Raw genomic sequence first — 16,608 nt, 5'->3', positions numbered from 1 at the left:
TCGGAGACGCTAGCCCGTTCAGGAACGCCTCCTGAGCGCGGCTATTTTGCTCGAACTAGCAACAGCAGGCACCTGCACTGAACTGAGGTCCTATGGCATAAGGTACCAAGATTTGTCTCGAACATTCGCTTCACAGATGTACGGCAGATGAGGACGGTTGCCAGTACCTCGTCGACACATTGATTGTATTGGCATAAGTGACCTAGCATCCACACTCATGGAAAAAAAAAAGCAGAGTGACTGAGCCCATGGAAGACCTGATTCCACGACAATAAAGACCTTATTCAAACACAAGACGATCTGAAATACGAGATGGTATGACCTGGGTCATCATATGATTAACCGCGCTTGTGATTAAAGCCCAGCGGTTCAAGCCCCCTGGGTCCAGCCTCATTTGAGGCGTATCCGCTTTTAAGGCATCGTTTTCCGAGCCTGCGTCGCAATGGTATTACCACTATTGATACTGAGCATCGGTGTGACATAAGCTTCACTTTCGTTTCGTGGTACCAGTTGCTTTCACAGCCTTCGCAGGTTCCTGCTTCTGCTGGTCATTCGCTTTGCCATCGGCCGTAGGCGCATCCATGCTCTGAGTAGCAACCTTCGGCAAAAATCTACCCACTCGCTCCCGATAAATCTTATATTCAGGGTACTTCTGCGCACTGAGCAACTCAGTGAGCCAGGTGCTGGCCTGGAAGAGGATCAAGTAGGAGAGTGCGGCGCCAAAGCACCAGTTGACGAATGTCTCCGACTCGGAGCAAGACCACTGATACAACGCGAGCCATACGCCCTGTTCTGCTGCAAAATTCGGATGGCGTGACCATGCCCAGAGGCCGCTAGTATTGAAACCGCGATCGAGTTGCTCGCGAGTATATCCATACTCCTTCGGTACCTTTGCCGTCTTCTTGTACGCGTCCTTGGCTCCGTGAAAGTTCCACTGCTGCTGGTCGGCGAAGAACTCCATGAGAACGAGGACGAAGATGAGCTTGGAGAAGACGCTATCGTAGAAGGTGAGCTCGTTTCCGGTGACGCGCGAGCAGAGAAGGAGGACGTAGGTCGGTGATGTGATGGCAAACAGAAGTATCTACCATTGATTAGCATGCATTGCTTCGAGTCCCATATGGCACTCGGGGAAAAGAGCGTGTATACTAACATTTTGCGCCAACGAGATGAACACAATGTTGAAAATGAACATCACTACAGGCCCAGCATAATCCTTCACGATGTTCCATCTGTAGTCCTCAGAACCGACGGTATAACCTCCCTTGCGCCAGTAATTGAACGTCAATCTCGCACCCCATAATATTGTGACCGCCATAACATGGTCCATTCGCTGTGTTGGAAGTCCCGCCAGATGCGCCCATAGCGCGTAATGCGAGTTGTATATGACGGGCAATATGCTCCATAGGCGATCCACCTGCGAGTAGTTCTTGTTGATCTCGGAAACAATGAACACAACTGGCGTGACGAATAGCGAAAAAGCGAGCGCCGTAACTAGTGGGTTCGTCGACAGGTACACATGTTGGAGCGCCTCTAGATTGTTGATGTTATCGAAGACCTTCTGCGGCAGGTCGTACAGCTGCGGGAGAAATGGCTGGACAGTCTTCGAGAAGTCTGCGCAATCGGGTAGGCTTTTGACAGCGGGCAGCGCCACGCTCAAGGTTGGTCGTAAATCCAGCATTTTGGTGTCCGTAATGAAAAGCGTGCCGACCTTTTCCCCAGCACTTGAAGCACTGCAGAAATGACAGCACTGTACCGTGGGACAGACATGGCGTCATTATCTGTCGTGAAAGGGAAGGACCGCTCGCTTATTCACTGGGTCCCAGCGGTCTGTGCACAGGGCCGACGCGCTTTCGACGGCTCGACGCGTCTTCACATGATCGCTAATCCCAGACTTCACTGAGGGGTGAAGAGGCATGGCGAGGATTCTATGCGTTGCGGAGAAACCCTCGATAGCCAAGGCCGTAGCCAACCATCTCGGTGGTCAGGCTCGAGCAGTAAGTTTGTGATCTTTGAAAAGCTTGTGCATACTCACACTGGACCAGGAAAATGTTCGCGGCATACCGTGGGTCAAGAACTACAAATTCGACTACGACTTTCAACGATGGGGCCAGTCCTCGGTGACCTTTACTTGCGTAGCGGGTCATATCCAAGCGCAAGATTTCCATGAACGATATCGAAAGTGGCATTCATGTCCTCCAGCAGATCTGTTCGAAGCGCCCATTGTGACTCAGATCGCAGAGGACAAGAAGGCCGTCGCAAGCAACATTGAAGCTCAGGCCAGATACAATGACATTCTTTTCATCTGGACAGATTGTGACCGAGAGGGGGAGCATATCGGAGGTGAAATTCGAGACATTGCACTGAAAGTCAAGCCCAATATGCAAGTGTGGCGGGCAAGATTCAGCAACATCGAGAGAGCGTAAGTAACGGCCAGGACGTGGAGCAAAGACGCTAATGGTAGCTGTAGGCACATCATCCAAGCCGCCCGAACTCCCATTCAGCTGGATGAGGCTCAAGCCAATGCTGTTGCAGCACGCATCGAGCTAGACCTCCGTCTGGGTGCTGCATTCACCCGTATGCAGACATTGTCTTTACAGCAAATGCTCCCTCAGCAAGGTGAACAGAAAAAGGTCATCAGCTACGGGTCATGCCAGTTCCCTACCCTTGGCTTTGTTGTTGACCGATATTTGCGCGTGCGGAACTTTGTCCCTGAACCTTTCTGGTATATAAGAGTCGGACACGAGAGGGACGGCATCAATGTCAAGTTCTCTTGGAGGAGGGGTCATCTCTTTGACAGGATGACCGTCATTATTATATACGAGAGATGCTTGCTCGCAAAATACGCGAAAGTCACCAAGATGCAGAAGAAACCAACGAAGAAGTGGAAACCGCTACCTCTCACGACGGTTGAGTTACAAAAGATGGGAAGCAGATTCCTTCGGATGACATCTCAAGAGGTCATGAAGGTCGCGGAGGATTTGTACACCAAGGGGTGGATCAGCTACCCGCGTACCGAAACGGACCAATTCGACAGGGATATGGATCTGCGAAGGAACATTCAAAAACAGGAGCAGGATAATCGCTGGGGTGGCTTCGCTACAGGGCTGATGAACGGTGGATTCAATCAACCTCGCAACGGCCGCAACAACGACAAAGCCCATCCTCCAATCCATCCAGTAAATTACGTGAACCCGAACCAACTCAACGACAACGAGAAGCGCGTATACGAATTCGTAGTCCGCCGCTTTCTCGCTTGCTGCTCCGAAGATGCAGTGGGTGAAGCTACGGATGTTGAAATTGACTACGGAGGTGAAATTTTCCACGTCCATGGGCTGACTGTCATTGAACGAAACTACCTTGATGTGTACCCTTATGACAAGTGGGAAAGCAGTCAGAATCTGCCTCGCTATGTCGTTGGGGAAACGTTCGAGCCGGACGAGGCAACCATGCACGATGGAAAGACAACAGCCCCGGGCTATTTGACGGAACCCGAGCTCATTGCTCTCATGGATGCCAACGGCATTGGCACTGACGCGACAATGGCCGAGCACATTGCGAAGATCAAGGAGCGCGAGTATGTTATCGCGCGTCCCAAAGGAGGAGGTGCAGGTGCAAGCAATCACGGCGCTGCAGAGCGAGGCGGTGGTAGAGGGAGGGGTCGCGGTCGCGGCGGAAGAGGCGGCCGTGGAGGTGCAGCAGCTCAGAATGGGGCAGGAGGTACGAGCGGAGTGCAGGAGTTCATTCCGACAACGTTGGGAGTCGCACTCATTGAGGGATATGATAACGTGGGGTTCGAGACCAGCCTCAGCAAGCCGTTCCTACGCAAGGAGGTATGAGACACGCGCATGGGTTGACCACAAGTGCTCGCTAACCCAGCCGGCAGATGGAGGCCCAGATGAAAGCAATTTGCGAGGGCCGCAGCACACGCAACGATGTGGTGCAGCAGAATCTGGAGCAGTACAGAGCCGTGTTCCTCCGCACACAGCAGCAGATCAATGTGCTCAAAGATGTAAGTCGCGTACACGGTTGTTGTTGAAGAGGCACTAATCGGACGGAGGCCATACGGAAATACGTTGGCGGCGCCAATCAAGGTTGAGGACGCTTGCACGCACGTCCAATGATTGCGCAATTGCAACTCACACTGGAACGATTTTCGGCGTCAAGAATGTGGTTTTGCAGCTCGACCGCGCACTGGAGACACGTGGGCGCAGCAGAGCACCCCAGCGCAGGCCATATCCTACACGGGAGCCATTACTCAAGGCAGGTTCCACGCAAAAGCGGGGCTCTAAACACCTGTTCGAAGAGCGTCGGCGCGATTCTGCGGGATGCGCTGCAGCGATGCGACACGTGTGTTTGCGGGGGACGGTCCTTCGTTGCTTATCCTTCGGAATGATGCCAATAATCAGCCGAAGCGACGCAACCCGCTTCCGGTGTTTCCCATGCTTCCCCTCGCCCATCTGTCAGGCCGCATCGTCAGGCTGTGCGAGGTCGGAGAGCTTGACCCCGCGCTGCAGATAAGGCCAATCGTATTGGGGCATGGGGCGCATGGCGTGGGTGAAGATATGGGTGGTATGAAGAGTCGGTTGGACCCGGAAGGCAAGCCGGATCGTGACAACATCGAAAGCGTCCGTTGTGTGCGGAAAGTCACTGACGATATGCTGCCATCAGCATGTCGCAACCGTGTTGTGCGGCTGTCGAGGGACCCTGTGCCCTGTTTTGCGTGAGCAAACCGAGAGCGACGGTGGCTTGGGTCACGAAGCGTTGGCTGAGAGTGCAGATGACCACCATGACGCTGCCTCAACTGTGGCTGCCGTCAGACCCCGGTCGCCCTTTCCTTAGGTGGGTCACCGCGCTTGACCAATGGGGTGCGCGGCCGCCCCGAGCTGGCCGTGCTGGCTTCCGTTATCAACTCCTGTCTGCCCTTCATCTTGCGCAGTCCTGCAACACAACAAAGAACTGACCACAACCCAAAGAAGAGACTTGAATAGTACACTTACACCCACCTAGCCACACCGTTACCTCTGTCGAGCACCCTGATCGCCTACCAACCACCTCGCCGTTCGCAACGATCTCCCTCGCTCGCAGATCACATCGCCGATCGTTCGGAACGCTCAAGCAAGCAACCTCGCTGCACGCTTGCGCTCAACAACAACAATCGCTGCAACCGCCCACCGCTCGCACTATAATATACAGTTGACAGCCCTCGCTGTCTTCTCTGCCAACTTCTTCTCGCCACTGCTGCCTCGGTCAGACAGTGCCTTCCCTGAGTCATCGTGTCAGCTGCTCCTACCGTTCCGTTCCAATCCACGCAAGCCCGACCCGCGCCATGGCTGCTGTCGCAACCTGCAAGCCGGTCTCCAACCTCGCCGTCGCCTTTGCGAACCGGTCGGCCGCTGCGAACATACCCATACCACGGGATGGTGGACTCGCCACCTCCATGCCGACGCCTCCAAGCTCGATATCGCCGACTTTGCCGGCGCAGAAGGGCAGGCCTGGTTTGCCAGGCGCGGTGAGGTCGCCTTCGCCGCTGTCTAGGGACATGGACATCGACCTCGACGATGCACTCGAACACGCTGCGGCGCAAGATCTGCCTGCTCCTGCGCTCTCCAAGGAGGCGCTCGCGGGCTTAGACGCGACGCGTCAAATAACGCCCATCATGCTGGCCAAACACCAACTGCCTGGGATCATTCTGGGCCACGGCGCCATGCCGATTCGCGAGATGATGGCCCATCTCACCCATTCCGTCCCCGGCTTCTCAGGCCTCCCTCCTTCCAAGGCACGGAGGCTGGTCGTTGCTGCGCTGGAACATCGCGCTGGCGGCGGACTTCACGGCGAAGTCAAATTTGAGAAGGTCGGTTGGGGACGATGGAGCGTAGCAGGACACTCGTCGCAGGCGAACCGGGGAGTCCCTATCGGCGCGCATGGCGCGTCTCACAACGGCATGACTCCCCCTGCCAGCTTGGACAGTCAGGCTGGCCTCCACATACCCAAGAACTTGCGTCACGGACGCGACGAATTTGTCGGGAGCTGGGCTGCTGGCTCCCCTGACAGCCGCGATGAAGACATGGCGGATCAGATGTCCCTCGACGGCTCAGAGTCTAGCGAGTCTGACACGTCAGACATGGATCTTGGCAACGACATGGACGACGAGACGGACGAAGAAGATTGGTCAGCTGTTGGGCCTGAGGCTCTTCGTCAGAAGCGCCAGCCTACTCGCCCGGTCTATCGCGACTACAACTACCTCTCCCGAACCTTCCGTTCCACTTCGGCGCAATCTGTGCCGCCTTCGCATGCTGCGAGGACACCTACTCCGGCCTTTAATTCTTGTTCTTACACTGCATCCCGCGGAAACGCGGGCACTCTTCCTGCATCTACTGGCGCTATGGGGCCCCGAGGCCAACTCGCCGAGCGCGAGGCTATCGAGGCATTGATTGCCATGGGCTCTATGTAGCCGATACGACCTCTGAATTGGCGTTCTTCTTGATTTTGCTGGGTCACGACAGGCCTACGACGCGCATGATACTCCTCGGTCTTTGATGTCATCATCGACGCGGCATGAAAATACTGGCTTTTGGGATGGAATTCTGGGATTTCCTTGATTTTACGTTTTGTCATACCCCCTTCACCGTTGCTTTGAGAAGATCCGTCAAGTGCTGATGCGATCCATATTTGGGTTATTCTGGGTCTTTTCACCGTCACCATTCTACGATATCCTTCACACCATTTCTCTTCTTCGAACACATGATTTAGAAAACCTTACGATGTGATGTCAACAGGGAGCAGGGAACGGAACGCTGTCGACTCTTGCGAGGAGCTCTTCACCAAGACTACCCCTTCATTGGAATATGTCGCTAGTCGGGCTTCAACACCGGCTTGGAAGAGGGAGCTCTTGGAGGTCTCGAATTGGCTTTACCTTTACTCTTACCTGGACATGACCACTTTTGTATATACCTTTTGAACAAACACTCTACTCTCTGGCAACAGCCGGGCACAGCGGGTCAGTGGATGAGGTGTGCGCTGCTGAGCAGCAGCGCGAGTGAGAACAATCCAATGAATCTAATACACGCTGCAGCGACTGCCCATGGGCGGACGCTGGCACATGGCTCTTATTGGAAAATCAATTGACTTGAATACTGTGATGCGTGCATCTGCGTGTGATGACTTAGATACTGTGATGTGTCTATGTGTGGCTCACACACTATAGCAGAGAGCCTCTCCGTAGGCAATCGAGCCGTGCTTGCATTCACACATCGCCAAACGGTTGGCATCTCGGTTTGTCGTCATCAGTATCTACGTCACAATTAACTTCCCTCCCCACTCTGCACACTGCACACTGATAGTCTGGCCAACATCAACGTCAACAGTCACGGTGGCGAACCCCGCCATGACTACACATGCACTGCCCCTGTTGCCTGCACGCCACTTATCTCACTGCGTTCGTAGGTAGCGCGGGTATCCCAGAATGGAGATACCGCTGTAGCCGCCATGATTAGGTCACCCGCGTAATGGGTACTGGGACTGGGCATCCTCGCGTAATAAGATAGGAGGTAGATTGAGAAGAGAAGGGAAGGGAAGACTGTGGGTAGCCGAAGCGAAGTGGAGGTCGACATAGGATGAGAATAGGGCTGTGGACTTGGCTCTGCTCATGCATTTAAAGACTATATTCCTGCCCTGTAACCACCATCTATTCAACAGCTGCACATGTATCATTCTAAAGGTATAGCGAAGTGTGGCTTGTCCAAGCTAGCCTCCAGAGCTGTCAATAACTCCTCAGCTGAGAGTTCTACCCACGTAATCGAATCGACAGCTTACGGTGGTCGCCTATATTATGGGAGGTAACGTATCCTTGCCCTATATCTGTGGTAAGGTGCGTAGTCATGAGATGGGATGATGTGAGGTGAGGTTGTAGTCAGGCAACTCGGGGTACGTAAGAACGCGGGCGTGCGTGTGCCGACGGCCACGTACCTCATATCGCTTTTTTGCTGCTCTGCTACGTCCTGGAAACGCTACAAAGGTGTACACAAAATGCTGAGTTATTTCACGTGTTTGCCTGCTGGAGAGACTTGGCAGGTACTGATTTGCTGTATGCAGGGCGATGCAGGTGGTAGGCCATGGTTCTCTGAGGTTTAGGTTTGGACCGGGCGATTTTCGTACCATGTGGATACTGATATGTTATCGACGGCATGTCGAGGTGCTGATTGAAACGATAGCCCACTGTAGGGTGGACTGCGAATTCAAGCTGTACTGTACGGCGAGACAAGCTCTTTGTGATGACCATGTGTCACACAACACAGCTCTTTCGTCTCTCTCTTTGCCACCACGATTCTCGCCCTCCGCAGTAATCCCTCCTCTTCCTTTTTCCGCCTCGCACAACTCCCGCAGCTGGTCCTCGCCCAGCGGACCCTCGTTTCTGGACCGCCGATGACGCCCCGCCATCCCTGTTTGAGCAAGTTCCGTGGGACACCTACCCGCATCGAGCACCGTCGCCTCGCCTGAGTGAATTGTGCGGCAGGCTAGACAACCGCAAATCGCACCCTAACCGCGCCCTCTGGCAGGCGACCCGCCATGATTGGAGCCTCGTAACGCTGAGTGTTTCCATCGCCGCGGCTCTCGGCACGTGCCGCTTTCGGTTGGTCATCGGCGGGCCCTGTGTGAGCAGAGATAAAGACCCCGCCTACCCCTCCTTTGCTCGCCATCAGCAACAGAAAAGCAATAAGCAACACACACACGTACACCCCTTCTTTTTCAAACACCACCAAACAAGACATATTCAGAATGCCTGGCTGCGGAACTGCTGGATGCACCTGCGCCGACTGCGGCTGCGCTCAGGGCGCCTGCAACTGCGGAAAATGTGAGCTCACCCCACCCTCTGTCCTGTCGAGTATCCGGGCTAACGCAGCGATAGAAACTCCCTTCCATCATGATAACGACGGCGACATGAGGCGGTTTGCATCTTCGATTCGACACATCTGTCCTTGATACCTCGGCACATGCTTGATCCATTCGATCCAACTGTCCTTACGACCGCATACGATATCCTTCGCCCCCACTCCTTCGCACATACTCTTGCGGTTGATGAGATAGGATGGCAGGCTAGTTCGATTAATGAAATGAACAATCAATCAAATGAACATCTCTGATGGAATGCATGCGTGCTCGATACAGCGAAAACTGTGTATGATGTCAAGTGACTGCAAGTGGAAAGTGATGCTTACTATGCTCGAGATCATATGTAAACGGCCTTCGGGTATCGCCCTCCTCATCTACATCACAGCATCCCTCTTTCCCACATCCTCTAGATCGATGACCTCTTCTTCGACCTCCGCCTCTGCTTGACCTTTCCCCTTGTTCTTCCCGTTCTTCGCTCCGCCCTTGCTGCTTACGCTGCCTCTCTTCTCTTGTACAGACTCTTCGGCCTCATCGTCGTCTCCGAAGAGGAATCCTTTCCCCTTGAGCCTTCTCTTCTCGTCCGATGCGAACGCCGAGTGCGCGGTGCTCGATGCAAAGGTCGATGAAGCCGATGTAGAGTCCTGGCCAAGCATCCATGAGAAGTTGGAGGAGGCGAGCATAGGTCGTGCGCGCGGTGGATGGAGCGATAAGTTCGACGAGGCTGATGATGGTTGCGGTGAGGTGTGAACTGGTGGAAAGGCAGGCTGCGCATTCGCGGTGGGCGAGATAGATTGGGCATTCGATGCAGATGAAGTTGGTCGTGAGGTGTTGGGTATTGGGGGAGCGCTTGCTGTTCGTTCGGGCACTGCTGATGGGGAGGTAGGTTCTGGGGCTAGGAGACTGGCAGCTGCGTTGGCGGTGGCCTGGAAAGTCAGCATTAACTTCCTCATCGGGAGGGGGAAGTATTCAGCTACAACCCTGTTTGGCACAGAAGAATGGGACACGTACTGTTTGTTCTGTGGTCTCGTCCATCGGCAGTGGTATCGACGAGTCCTCGAGGTAGACCTGAACGAATTGTACTTTCGCAATCGCAAGACTCAGCGCTTCTATCGGATCTTTCTTCGTCTGGTTTGCTTCCTTTTGTCCTTCGCTGCGCTCCTTGTGATATTCCCAAAGCTCGCCCACGGCGCTTTCCAGCATCTTCGCTAGATTCTTGCTCCGTTTCTCCAGACTTTCAATCCTCTTAAGGGCGTTGCCAGATTGTGTACGTGCCAGACCGGGTCTTGAGCTAGCTGCTGGAAGTTGAGTTGGCTTGCGAAATTCGCGTCCGCCAGATCTTGGTGTACTGTTCCCAGAGACGGGTGTGGAGACAGCGCCCGATTGGATAGCTTCAGCCTGCTTTCTGACCTCACCTACTGCATCGCGGAGAGCTTTTCCAACGCCCCATTGCGAGCCTCGTTCAAGCACGTTCTTTGCTGCACCTTGCAATAGTGCTTCAAGCCCTGCACCCTGCTGGCTCACGAATGCCCTGGGCGATCCTAAGCTGCTTCTCGAGCGATGAGATGGAGTAGGAGGTGATGATGATGATGAAGACAGTCGTATCGCTGGTGGAGGAGACACGTCGAGTGCGGGTGCTTTCTTTCCATATCGCGTGATAATTTCAGCTCCGCCCTCAGGTGTCAGATGATCTCTGAGATAGAGTGCATCTTTGATAAAGGTATAGGCCGGTGCGCTAGGCTCGGGGTATCGTAACAATAACGCGAATGCTTCATTAGTATCGGCGGTTACGAGATCCCAACGGATACGTAACACCATGGCGACAGAGATCATATCGACAAGCTCAAGCGTGGAATCGATGGCAAACAAAGCATCCCACACTTTGAGGACGTCGTCAAGGGGGAATTCGCGACCAAATAGTAATCTTATCCAGCGCCTGGGGATGTGTTAGAATGTCCGCGATTGCGAGGCGTTCAACGTACAAGAGGAATATCTGCGGGACAATATCAAGCTTCACCAAGTGCGAGGCCAATTCTGGATCGGCCTTGGGCAGGTATCGTTCAAAGATCCTTGAACATCGCGCGAGCATCGGTGTCTCCTTGGAAGGTGAATCAGGATCGGCGGGCGCATAAAACGACATGGCTGTCTGCATAATCAGCGAAAACAGTGTGAAGGTGTCATGCTCCATGTAGCTCGAATCAAGCATGTCCACCATTGTCTGGTCCACTCCCTTATTTGTTCCTGTCATATCCACTGCGTCTCTTTCTATGACCCACAGCAGCGGCGCCAGGATCTCATGCATACCCTGCCGGTATCCCACGTTCGGATGCATCTTGCACCACACAAACAACACATCCAACATCATGTTCTGCGTAGCCGGCTGGCGAAAGTATACGTTATCTGGCATGCATCTCTCGATGTCTTGGAAGATCTCTGCACGGAGGGTCTCGTCGGATCGAAGGGCTGCCCATGGTGACTTTCAAGGCTTAGTACGGTCAATACGCGACGTGATGAGTTGAAGGAAGGCATGCATACCTCTTCGTTTGCGCTGAGCGGGTCCACGGAGGACTCGAGCTCGTCAGGGTGCTCGATACCGCGGAGGTAGTGCGTGCGGAGGGAGGCGTAAGTCGAACGCGACTCTGCAATGCGGGCGGGCCATGACGAGCGGTCGAGAGTTTTGAAAATCAAGAAGATCTATGTATATTTGCTTAGACAGACGGTCTCAGACAAGCAAGGTGCGAGGCATAAGTACCTTCCAGCATACGGAGCGCAAGCCAGCTGTGATCTGCGGCTCTCTGTGCGAAGATACCGCTATCTTCAGGTCAGTGAGCGAGTGGAAATCGTCCAGTTGGCGCCAATGTTTTCTGGATGTAATCAGACGTGCGCTTGCTGGCGACTTGGAAGGAGAATGCTTACTCTGCTTCGGCAATGCCTCTCATAGTGAAGAGGACGTAATCTTGGAGGGGTAGAAGCAAGAGGGTACCCTGATGTCAAGCTATGTTCCGATTGCGACGCCGCAGCAACACTGACGTGGGGCGGAGCTAAGCCGATGAACATCACGTGGCACCGTGTTGGCCGGGGCCAGGGGTCGATTGCCGAGGTGGTCCATAAACTTTTGGATGATCATCAGCTGTAGCGAGGTGTTTCAAGATTTGGAAAATGCAATGCACGAGAAGTTATTATAGGACCAGTTGCAAAACTACGGTAGCGGGTTACTCAACGCATCAGGCATGCACCCACACAGCAATGATTGTAGGCACTCGATTATATTATCGGTACATCCTCGTAATCGTACTCAAATCGATGTGAATCCACTGCTACATCGCTCCTTCGCAGTCGACGTAAGACAGGCCATGCAGCAGGAATGGTAATCGTAAGGAACCTGCGTCGAACCACAGTATGGCCGGAACTTGATTTATCCACTGTCAACAGACCATGGTCACTGTCGAAACGACTTTCTGCATTCGTTTCCCTGACAATCGGCAGGACCTCCTCTGTTGACATCAACCGGGCCCAGAGTTTCGTCAATAGTGCTGGTTGGGCGCTACTTGGTGACTAAGCCCATCATCCCACGTTCTGAGAGAACCGAGTTGACAGGAATGCGGTGACGCAGCTCAATCCTTGTTATCGGCCGGAATTGCGTTCTTGAGACCCTCCATGGTCATGTAATTGAAGAGGCTGGGGTTCAAGATCTCAGTGCGGAAGCGCTCCTGCTGGAGCAGCTCCAACGATCGGAGCGTTGGCCCGGGATGGCTGCGACACATGATCAGTCATGTACGCTATGGAGGTCCGTGAGCACCTACTGAAGAAATTTCGAGTATTTCGGGTCTTTGAAGTACTGTAGGTAGCCGAGGTAGGCCACGAAGTCTGGCTTGTCGAGGATCTTCTGCTGGGCTAGGTAATTGAGATAGGCGGGATTGGCGAGGCACTGCACGAACTAAGGGAGGTCAGTGATGAATAGGGGCAGCACGTGGGCCTGGTTCGGACGGACCTCGAGCTCAAGCTCAAAGCGCGAGAAGCCTCCGTAGCGGGGAACATGGTCGGGTCCGCCTGATGAGGCCATGGTGAGTCGCGGACGAGGCTGCAAGCTGTTGCTGTTGGTGCTGGCTGACCATCGGCTGTTCGCTGAGGCTCTCGGTGTGCGTTTCAGGGTCTGTACGAATTTGCGGGGGTGACGGCAAGTCTAATCCTCTTCGAGTGCTGGAAGTGAATTAGCCTGGAGCCGCTCTGCGGACTTGCAGTGTGGCCACGACAACCGTGCGCCGAAAAGCCGTGGTTGGGCGGGCCCCGTTGGCAGACGACGTGGCCGTCGGTCCCGTAGTTCAGTCTCCAAAGAGGCAAACAAAGGGAGAGGTCGATGGTGGTGGTGTGGACGCCGAGACAGCCACGGAGCCGATGCTGGGCATTGAGAGACGATGAAGCAATGCGGTGATGAACCCCTGCGCTACCCATTCCCCCACAGCAAAGGCTCAGTCATACGGGCGATTTCGTACAGAATCGGCACAGCGGGTCGAATTAGACAAATCAGCTGCGGCGCCACCAGCGCACAGTTCCCCTCAGTCAACGAGCCGTGCCTGCAGCTGTCTGCGAGCCATAAGTCAGGGCCCTACCCCAGCGCCGCAGCTCTTATTTACATAACCCACGGCTGCTGCTCCGACCTCGCGCCTGTCAGTCTCCCCCGTTCGCGTACATCCTTCGGCATCTACGCGCGCTGCCTCTGGTATCGTTGAGCAATTACTCGGGTTGCGCATGCACTAGCCCGCGCCTACCAAGCTCACCGCGCCTTTCAACACCCGTCGCGCTCCCGACGCCCACCAGCTCCCGTTCCCTTAGCCTTGTAGCCGACTTGTCGCGAAACAGAGCAGCCATCCTAATCGCCAGTCTTAACCGCGCCTCCCATAGCCTGCCAACTCTTGGGCCCCGCTAGCAGGATTGGCCTCGTGCGTCACACCCCGTCGCCAACATTCTGTCGCTTGCCCAGCGCAATCTCGCCCACGACCACCCCGGCAGGCCTGTTTGATTGGGTCCACCGCGCAGGGTTGGAAGTAGCCGCACCATCATGTTCGCGGAGCCGTCAATGCCTGGTATGCTCCTGTTCTTATCGCCTGTTTCACCTGCAGAAGCGGTGACGAAACTACTGACTAACCTCCCCTATTTGCATAGAACGTCGCCCCTCGCCTGGGCTTTCGCTCGAACTCAACTCCAAGAATCCGTTTCGCAACAGAGCGACGTCACCTGCCATCCCTTCGCCAGCCCTCCAAACCCCTACAAGTGCAGACGGCCGGCCAATGTCCCGCAACCCCTTCTTGCAGACCTTCGAAGCCGAGTTCAACAAAGAGGCCCGCAAAGAGGCCCAATTGATCGACATGTCGGCCACAATGAAGGAGTCCCCTAAGAAGGCTACCTTTGGTGACGACGCCAGAGACCTGTTTGTACGTCCTTGTCCCCCTGTCCCAAGGTGATTGTGCTGCGTTGCACCAGCAGCTGCATCCCAGTACTGTTTCCCATCGCACTCCAGCACCAGACACGTATCCCTACACTCACTCGAGCGTCTGATGGATCACTTCAGGCGGTTTGCCAGCAAGTTTGCTAATCATTCCTCTTTACAGGATAATCTTACGCTTGATGATGGCGACAAGAGGCGCGCCCCGCCTGCACGAGGCCCACCCCCGCGCAGCGGTACTCTTCCCAACTCAGGCCACCGCCCGTCTCGCTCAGACGAGGAAGAGCGCGAGAAGCGTCGAGACGACCGACGGGACGACCGAAGGGACGATCGACCGCGCGGCCCACCCCGTGGACCTCCCCGACCCTCTGGCTCTCGACGAGAACCTCCGCCGCGGGGCAGCCCGAACAGGAGGGAGCACAGCAGGCGACCGCGTCGCAACTCGGAGTCCTCCATGATCGACAAGGGTTCGTTGGATCCGAATGAAGAGCGCCGCCGCAGGGATCGCCGCAGAGAAAGAGACGAGCGTGGTCGCGACGGCAAGTCTCGCTCGACCAAAGTTCGTAAACCCCATGGCCTCGATATTATCGACAAGCTGGATGTCAGTGGCATTTATGGTCCGAGCATGATCCATCATGATGGGCCCTACGATGCTGTGCAGCCCCACCGCAACCGCGAAAAGGATAGACGCGCCCCTATGCACGCGTTCCCTGCTGGATCTGCCAACAATGCGCTTGGCGGATCTGGGCCGGTGAACGACAAGATTGACTTGGACAAGATTCACGGCCGAGGTGCTGAGGGATTCTCTGATTTCGGTGCAGCTGCCAACACTTGGACCAAGCGTCCGGAGCTGGAAGGGCGCTCTTTGACATTTGGTCCTAAGGAGCGTGAGGACATTGTACACGGAGACCAAAGCTATGGTTTGGGCACGTCAACCTTCCTCGAGGGCGCACCTGCCTCCCGCACTGCTATCCAGCAACGTGAGGCAGAAAACCAAAGGGCCTTTGCTGAAGGTGGTCTTGGCCGGAAGAAATCCATTGCTCAGCGCTTCCGCGGCTTGAACCAACCCCGCCGCGACTATGGTGACCGACCCCGCATAACGTCCCCTGAAGCTCGATACGAATATGGCCAGAGCCCCAACGGGCCCATGATCACAGGAGGCAGCTTGACAAGCAGCAAGAACGAGAGAAACCCCTTCTTCGACGACTACGATCAAGCGTACGATAAGAAGGGTGCCGCGATTGATGTAGCTCAGAAGGATGGAGTCACGTCACCCACTTCTCCTGAAGGTCGCAACCCATTGACGCGTTCCATCACGACAGATAGTGTCGGTTCTCCCGTCGAGTCGAAACCTCAGGTCGGCGGTGGATTCCTCAACCGCGTCAAGAGTTTGAAGGGCGGACGAAGGCCGCGTCCTGAGCGCCCTACCTAAGCACCACACGAACAAACCGGATACATCATTTCTGAATCAACATGCATAATGACATCCACACACGCGCGACGCCTGCGCCGAAACCACCCACTGCAGGCCACGCAGCATTGATTTCTCCCATCACCAGAATGGAACAGGAGCACGCCACCGCGGGCACATAGCAGATGACGGACATTTCTTTCATCGTCAAACAAAAATGCCACAACAGGAAGTTGGGAACGGCATAGAGTAGCATTGGAGGGCAGTTGGATATGGATATTTTGGGTGTACATTTTGGAAGGGAGAACAGGCTTCATTCAAAACGGCACTTAGGAACAACAGAGACGTTGCGACGGACTGAACAGGACAAAACACCACTTCTCCTTATGTTTATGTTTTATTGCTGACTAATGGCGTTTATACCGCCTCAAGATCCCCTTTTCGATACGAGCTTGGAGCAGGGCTGTGAGGAGTTTGTAGTTCAATTAAAGCAATTTGTGCGAAATGTAGTCTACGCTCCAGTGAAGTTTGCGCTATGTTTAACGCCACGGCTGGATGTAAGGTGGCGAAATGGATCGACAAGTGATCACGCCTGCATCCTAATGCAGGTACGTGACGGTTGACGTTCCGGACCTTCAGCTACAGTTCAGCTAGGTACGTATGAACTCAGGTTCACCACTGCAAGCCACGTCCCACCAGGCCGGGCACGCAGGTTCCGTGCACCAGATCACCGATGGCGTCATAGGGTCGCGTAATCTCTCAAAGCACGTTGGTTTCCATAAATCGATATATCGAGCCTATGCGAGCGTAGCTACGTTTCCAATCGACCGATGCACGATACGATGGATGTTGCGGATTCCTTGCATTG

General features: G+C 54.7%; 6 protein-coding genes across 6 annotated transcripts; 3 read left to right on the top strand and 3 right to left on the bottom strand.

Moving 5' to 3' along the window:
* Positions 1-487: 487 nt before the first annotated feature.
* N0V89_001514 (uncharacterized protein) lies at positions 488-1,678 on the bottom strand (the record flags this gene model as incomplete). Its single annotated transcript, XM_056210325.1, has 2 exons — positions 488-1,081; positions 1,151-1,678. 2 exons carry the CDS (start codon positions 1,676-1,678, stop codon positions 488-490), a joined length of 1,122 nt encoding a protein of 373 aa, XP_056077147.1.
* Positions 1,679-1,913: 235 nt separating this feature from the next.
* Positions 1,914-4,096, top strand: TOP3 (DNA topoisomerase; the record flags this gene model as incomplete). The annotated part of the gene is made up of 5 exons (XM_056210324.1): positions 1,914-1,994; positions 2,043-2,419; positions 2,468-3,830; positions 3,884-4,009; positions 4,058-4,096. 5 exons carry the CDS (start codon positions 1,914-1,916, stop codon positions 4,094-4,096), a joined length of 1,986 nt encoding a protein of 661 aa, XP_056077146.1.
* Positions 4,097-5,326: 1,230 nt separating this feature from the next.
* STB3 (DNA-binding proteins Bright/BRCAA1/RBP1 and proteins containing BRIGHT domain) lies at positions 5,327-6,451 on the top strand (the record flags this gene model as incomplete). The annotated part of the gene is made up of 1 exon (XM_056210323.1): positions 5,327-6,451. One exon carries the CDS (start codon positions 5,327-5,329, stop codon positions 6,449-6,451), a length of 1,125 nt encoding a protein of 374 aa, XP_056077145.1.
* Positions 6,452-9,263: 2,812 nt separating this feature from the next.
* Positions 9,264-11,825, bottom strand: N0V89_001511 (uncharacterized protein; the record flags this gene model as incomplete). Its single annotated transcript, XM_056210322.1, has 6 exons — positions 9,264-9,812; positions 9,898-10,822; positions 10,869-11,116; positions 11,422-11,525; positions 11,639-11,697; positions 11,803-11,825. The coding sequence occupies 6 exons, from the start codon at positions 11,823-11,825 to the stop codon at positions 9,264-9,266; spliced, it is 1,908 nt and encodes a 635-aa protein (XP_056077144.1).
* Positions 11,826-12,500: 675 nt separating this feature from the next.
* Positions 12,501-12,949, bottom strand: soh1 (Mediator of RNA polymerase II transcription subunit 31; the record flags this gene model as incomplete). Its single annotated transcript, XM_056210321.1, has 3 exons — positions 12,501-12,639; positions 12,690-12,823; positions 12,878-12,949. 3 exons carry the CDS (start codon positions 12,947-12,949, stop codon positions 12,501-12,503), a joined length of 345 nt encoding a protein of 114 aa, XP_056077143.1.
* Positions 12,950-13,945: 996 nt separating this feature from the next.
* On the top strand, positions 13,946-15,761 carry N0V89_001509 (uncharacterized protein; the record flags this gene model as incomplete). Its single annotated transcript, XM_056210320.1, has 3 exons — positions 13,946-13,970; positions 14,050-14,318; positions 14,496-15,761. 3 exons carry the CDS (start codon positions 13,946-13,948, stop codon positions 15,759-15,761), a joined length of 1,560 nt encoding a protein of 519 aa, XP_056077142.1.
* Positions 15,762-16,608: the final 847 nt, after the last annotated feature.

Source organism: Didymosphaeria variabile, assembly GCF_027946475.1.
Source record: "Didymosphaeria variabile strain IMI 356815 chromosome Unknown scaffold_1, whole genome shotgun sequence".
Taxonomy (NCBI): domain Eukaryota; kingdom Fungi; phylum Ascomycota; class Dothideomycetes; order Pleosporales; family Didymosphaeriaceae; genus Didymosphaeria; species Didymosphaeria variabile.
Note: the sequence above shows the minus strand (reverse complement) of the source record. Positions and strands in the feature narration are given on the sequence as shown.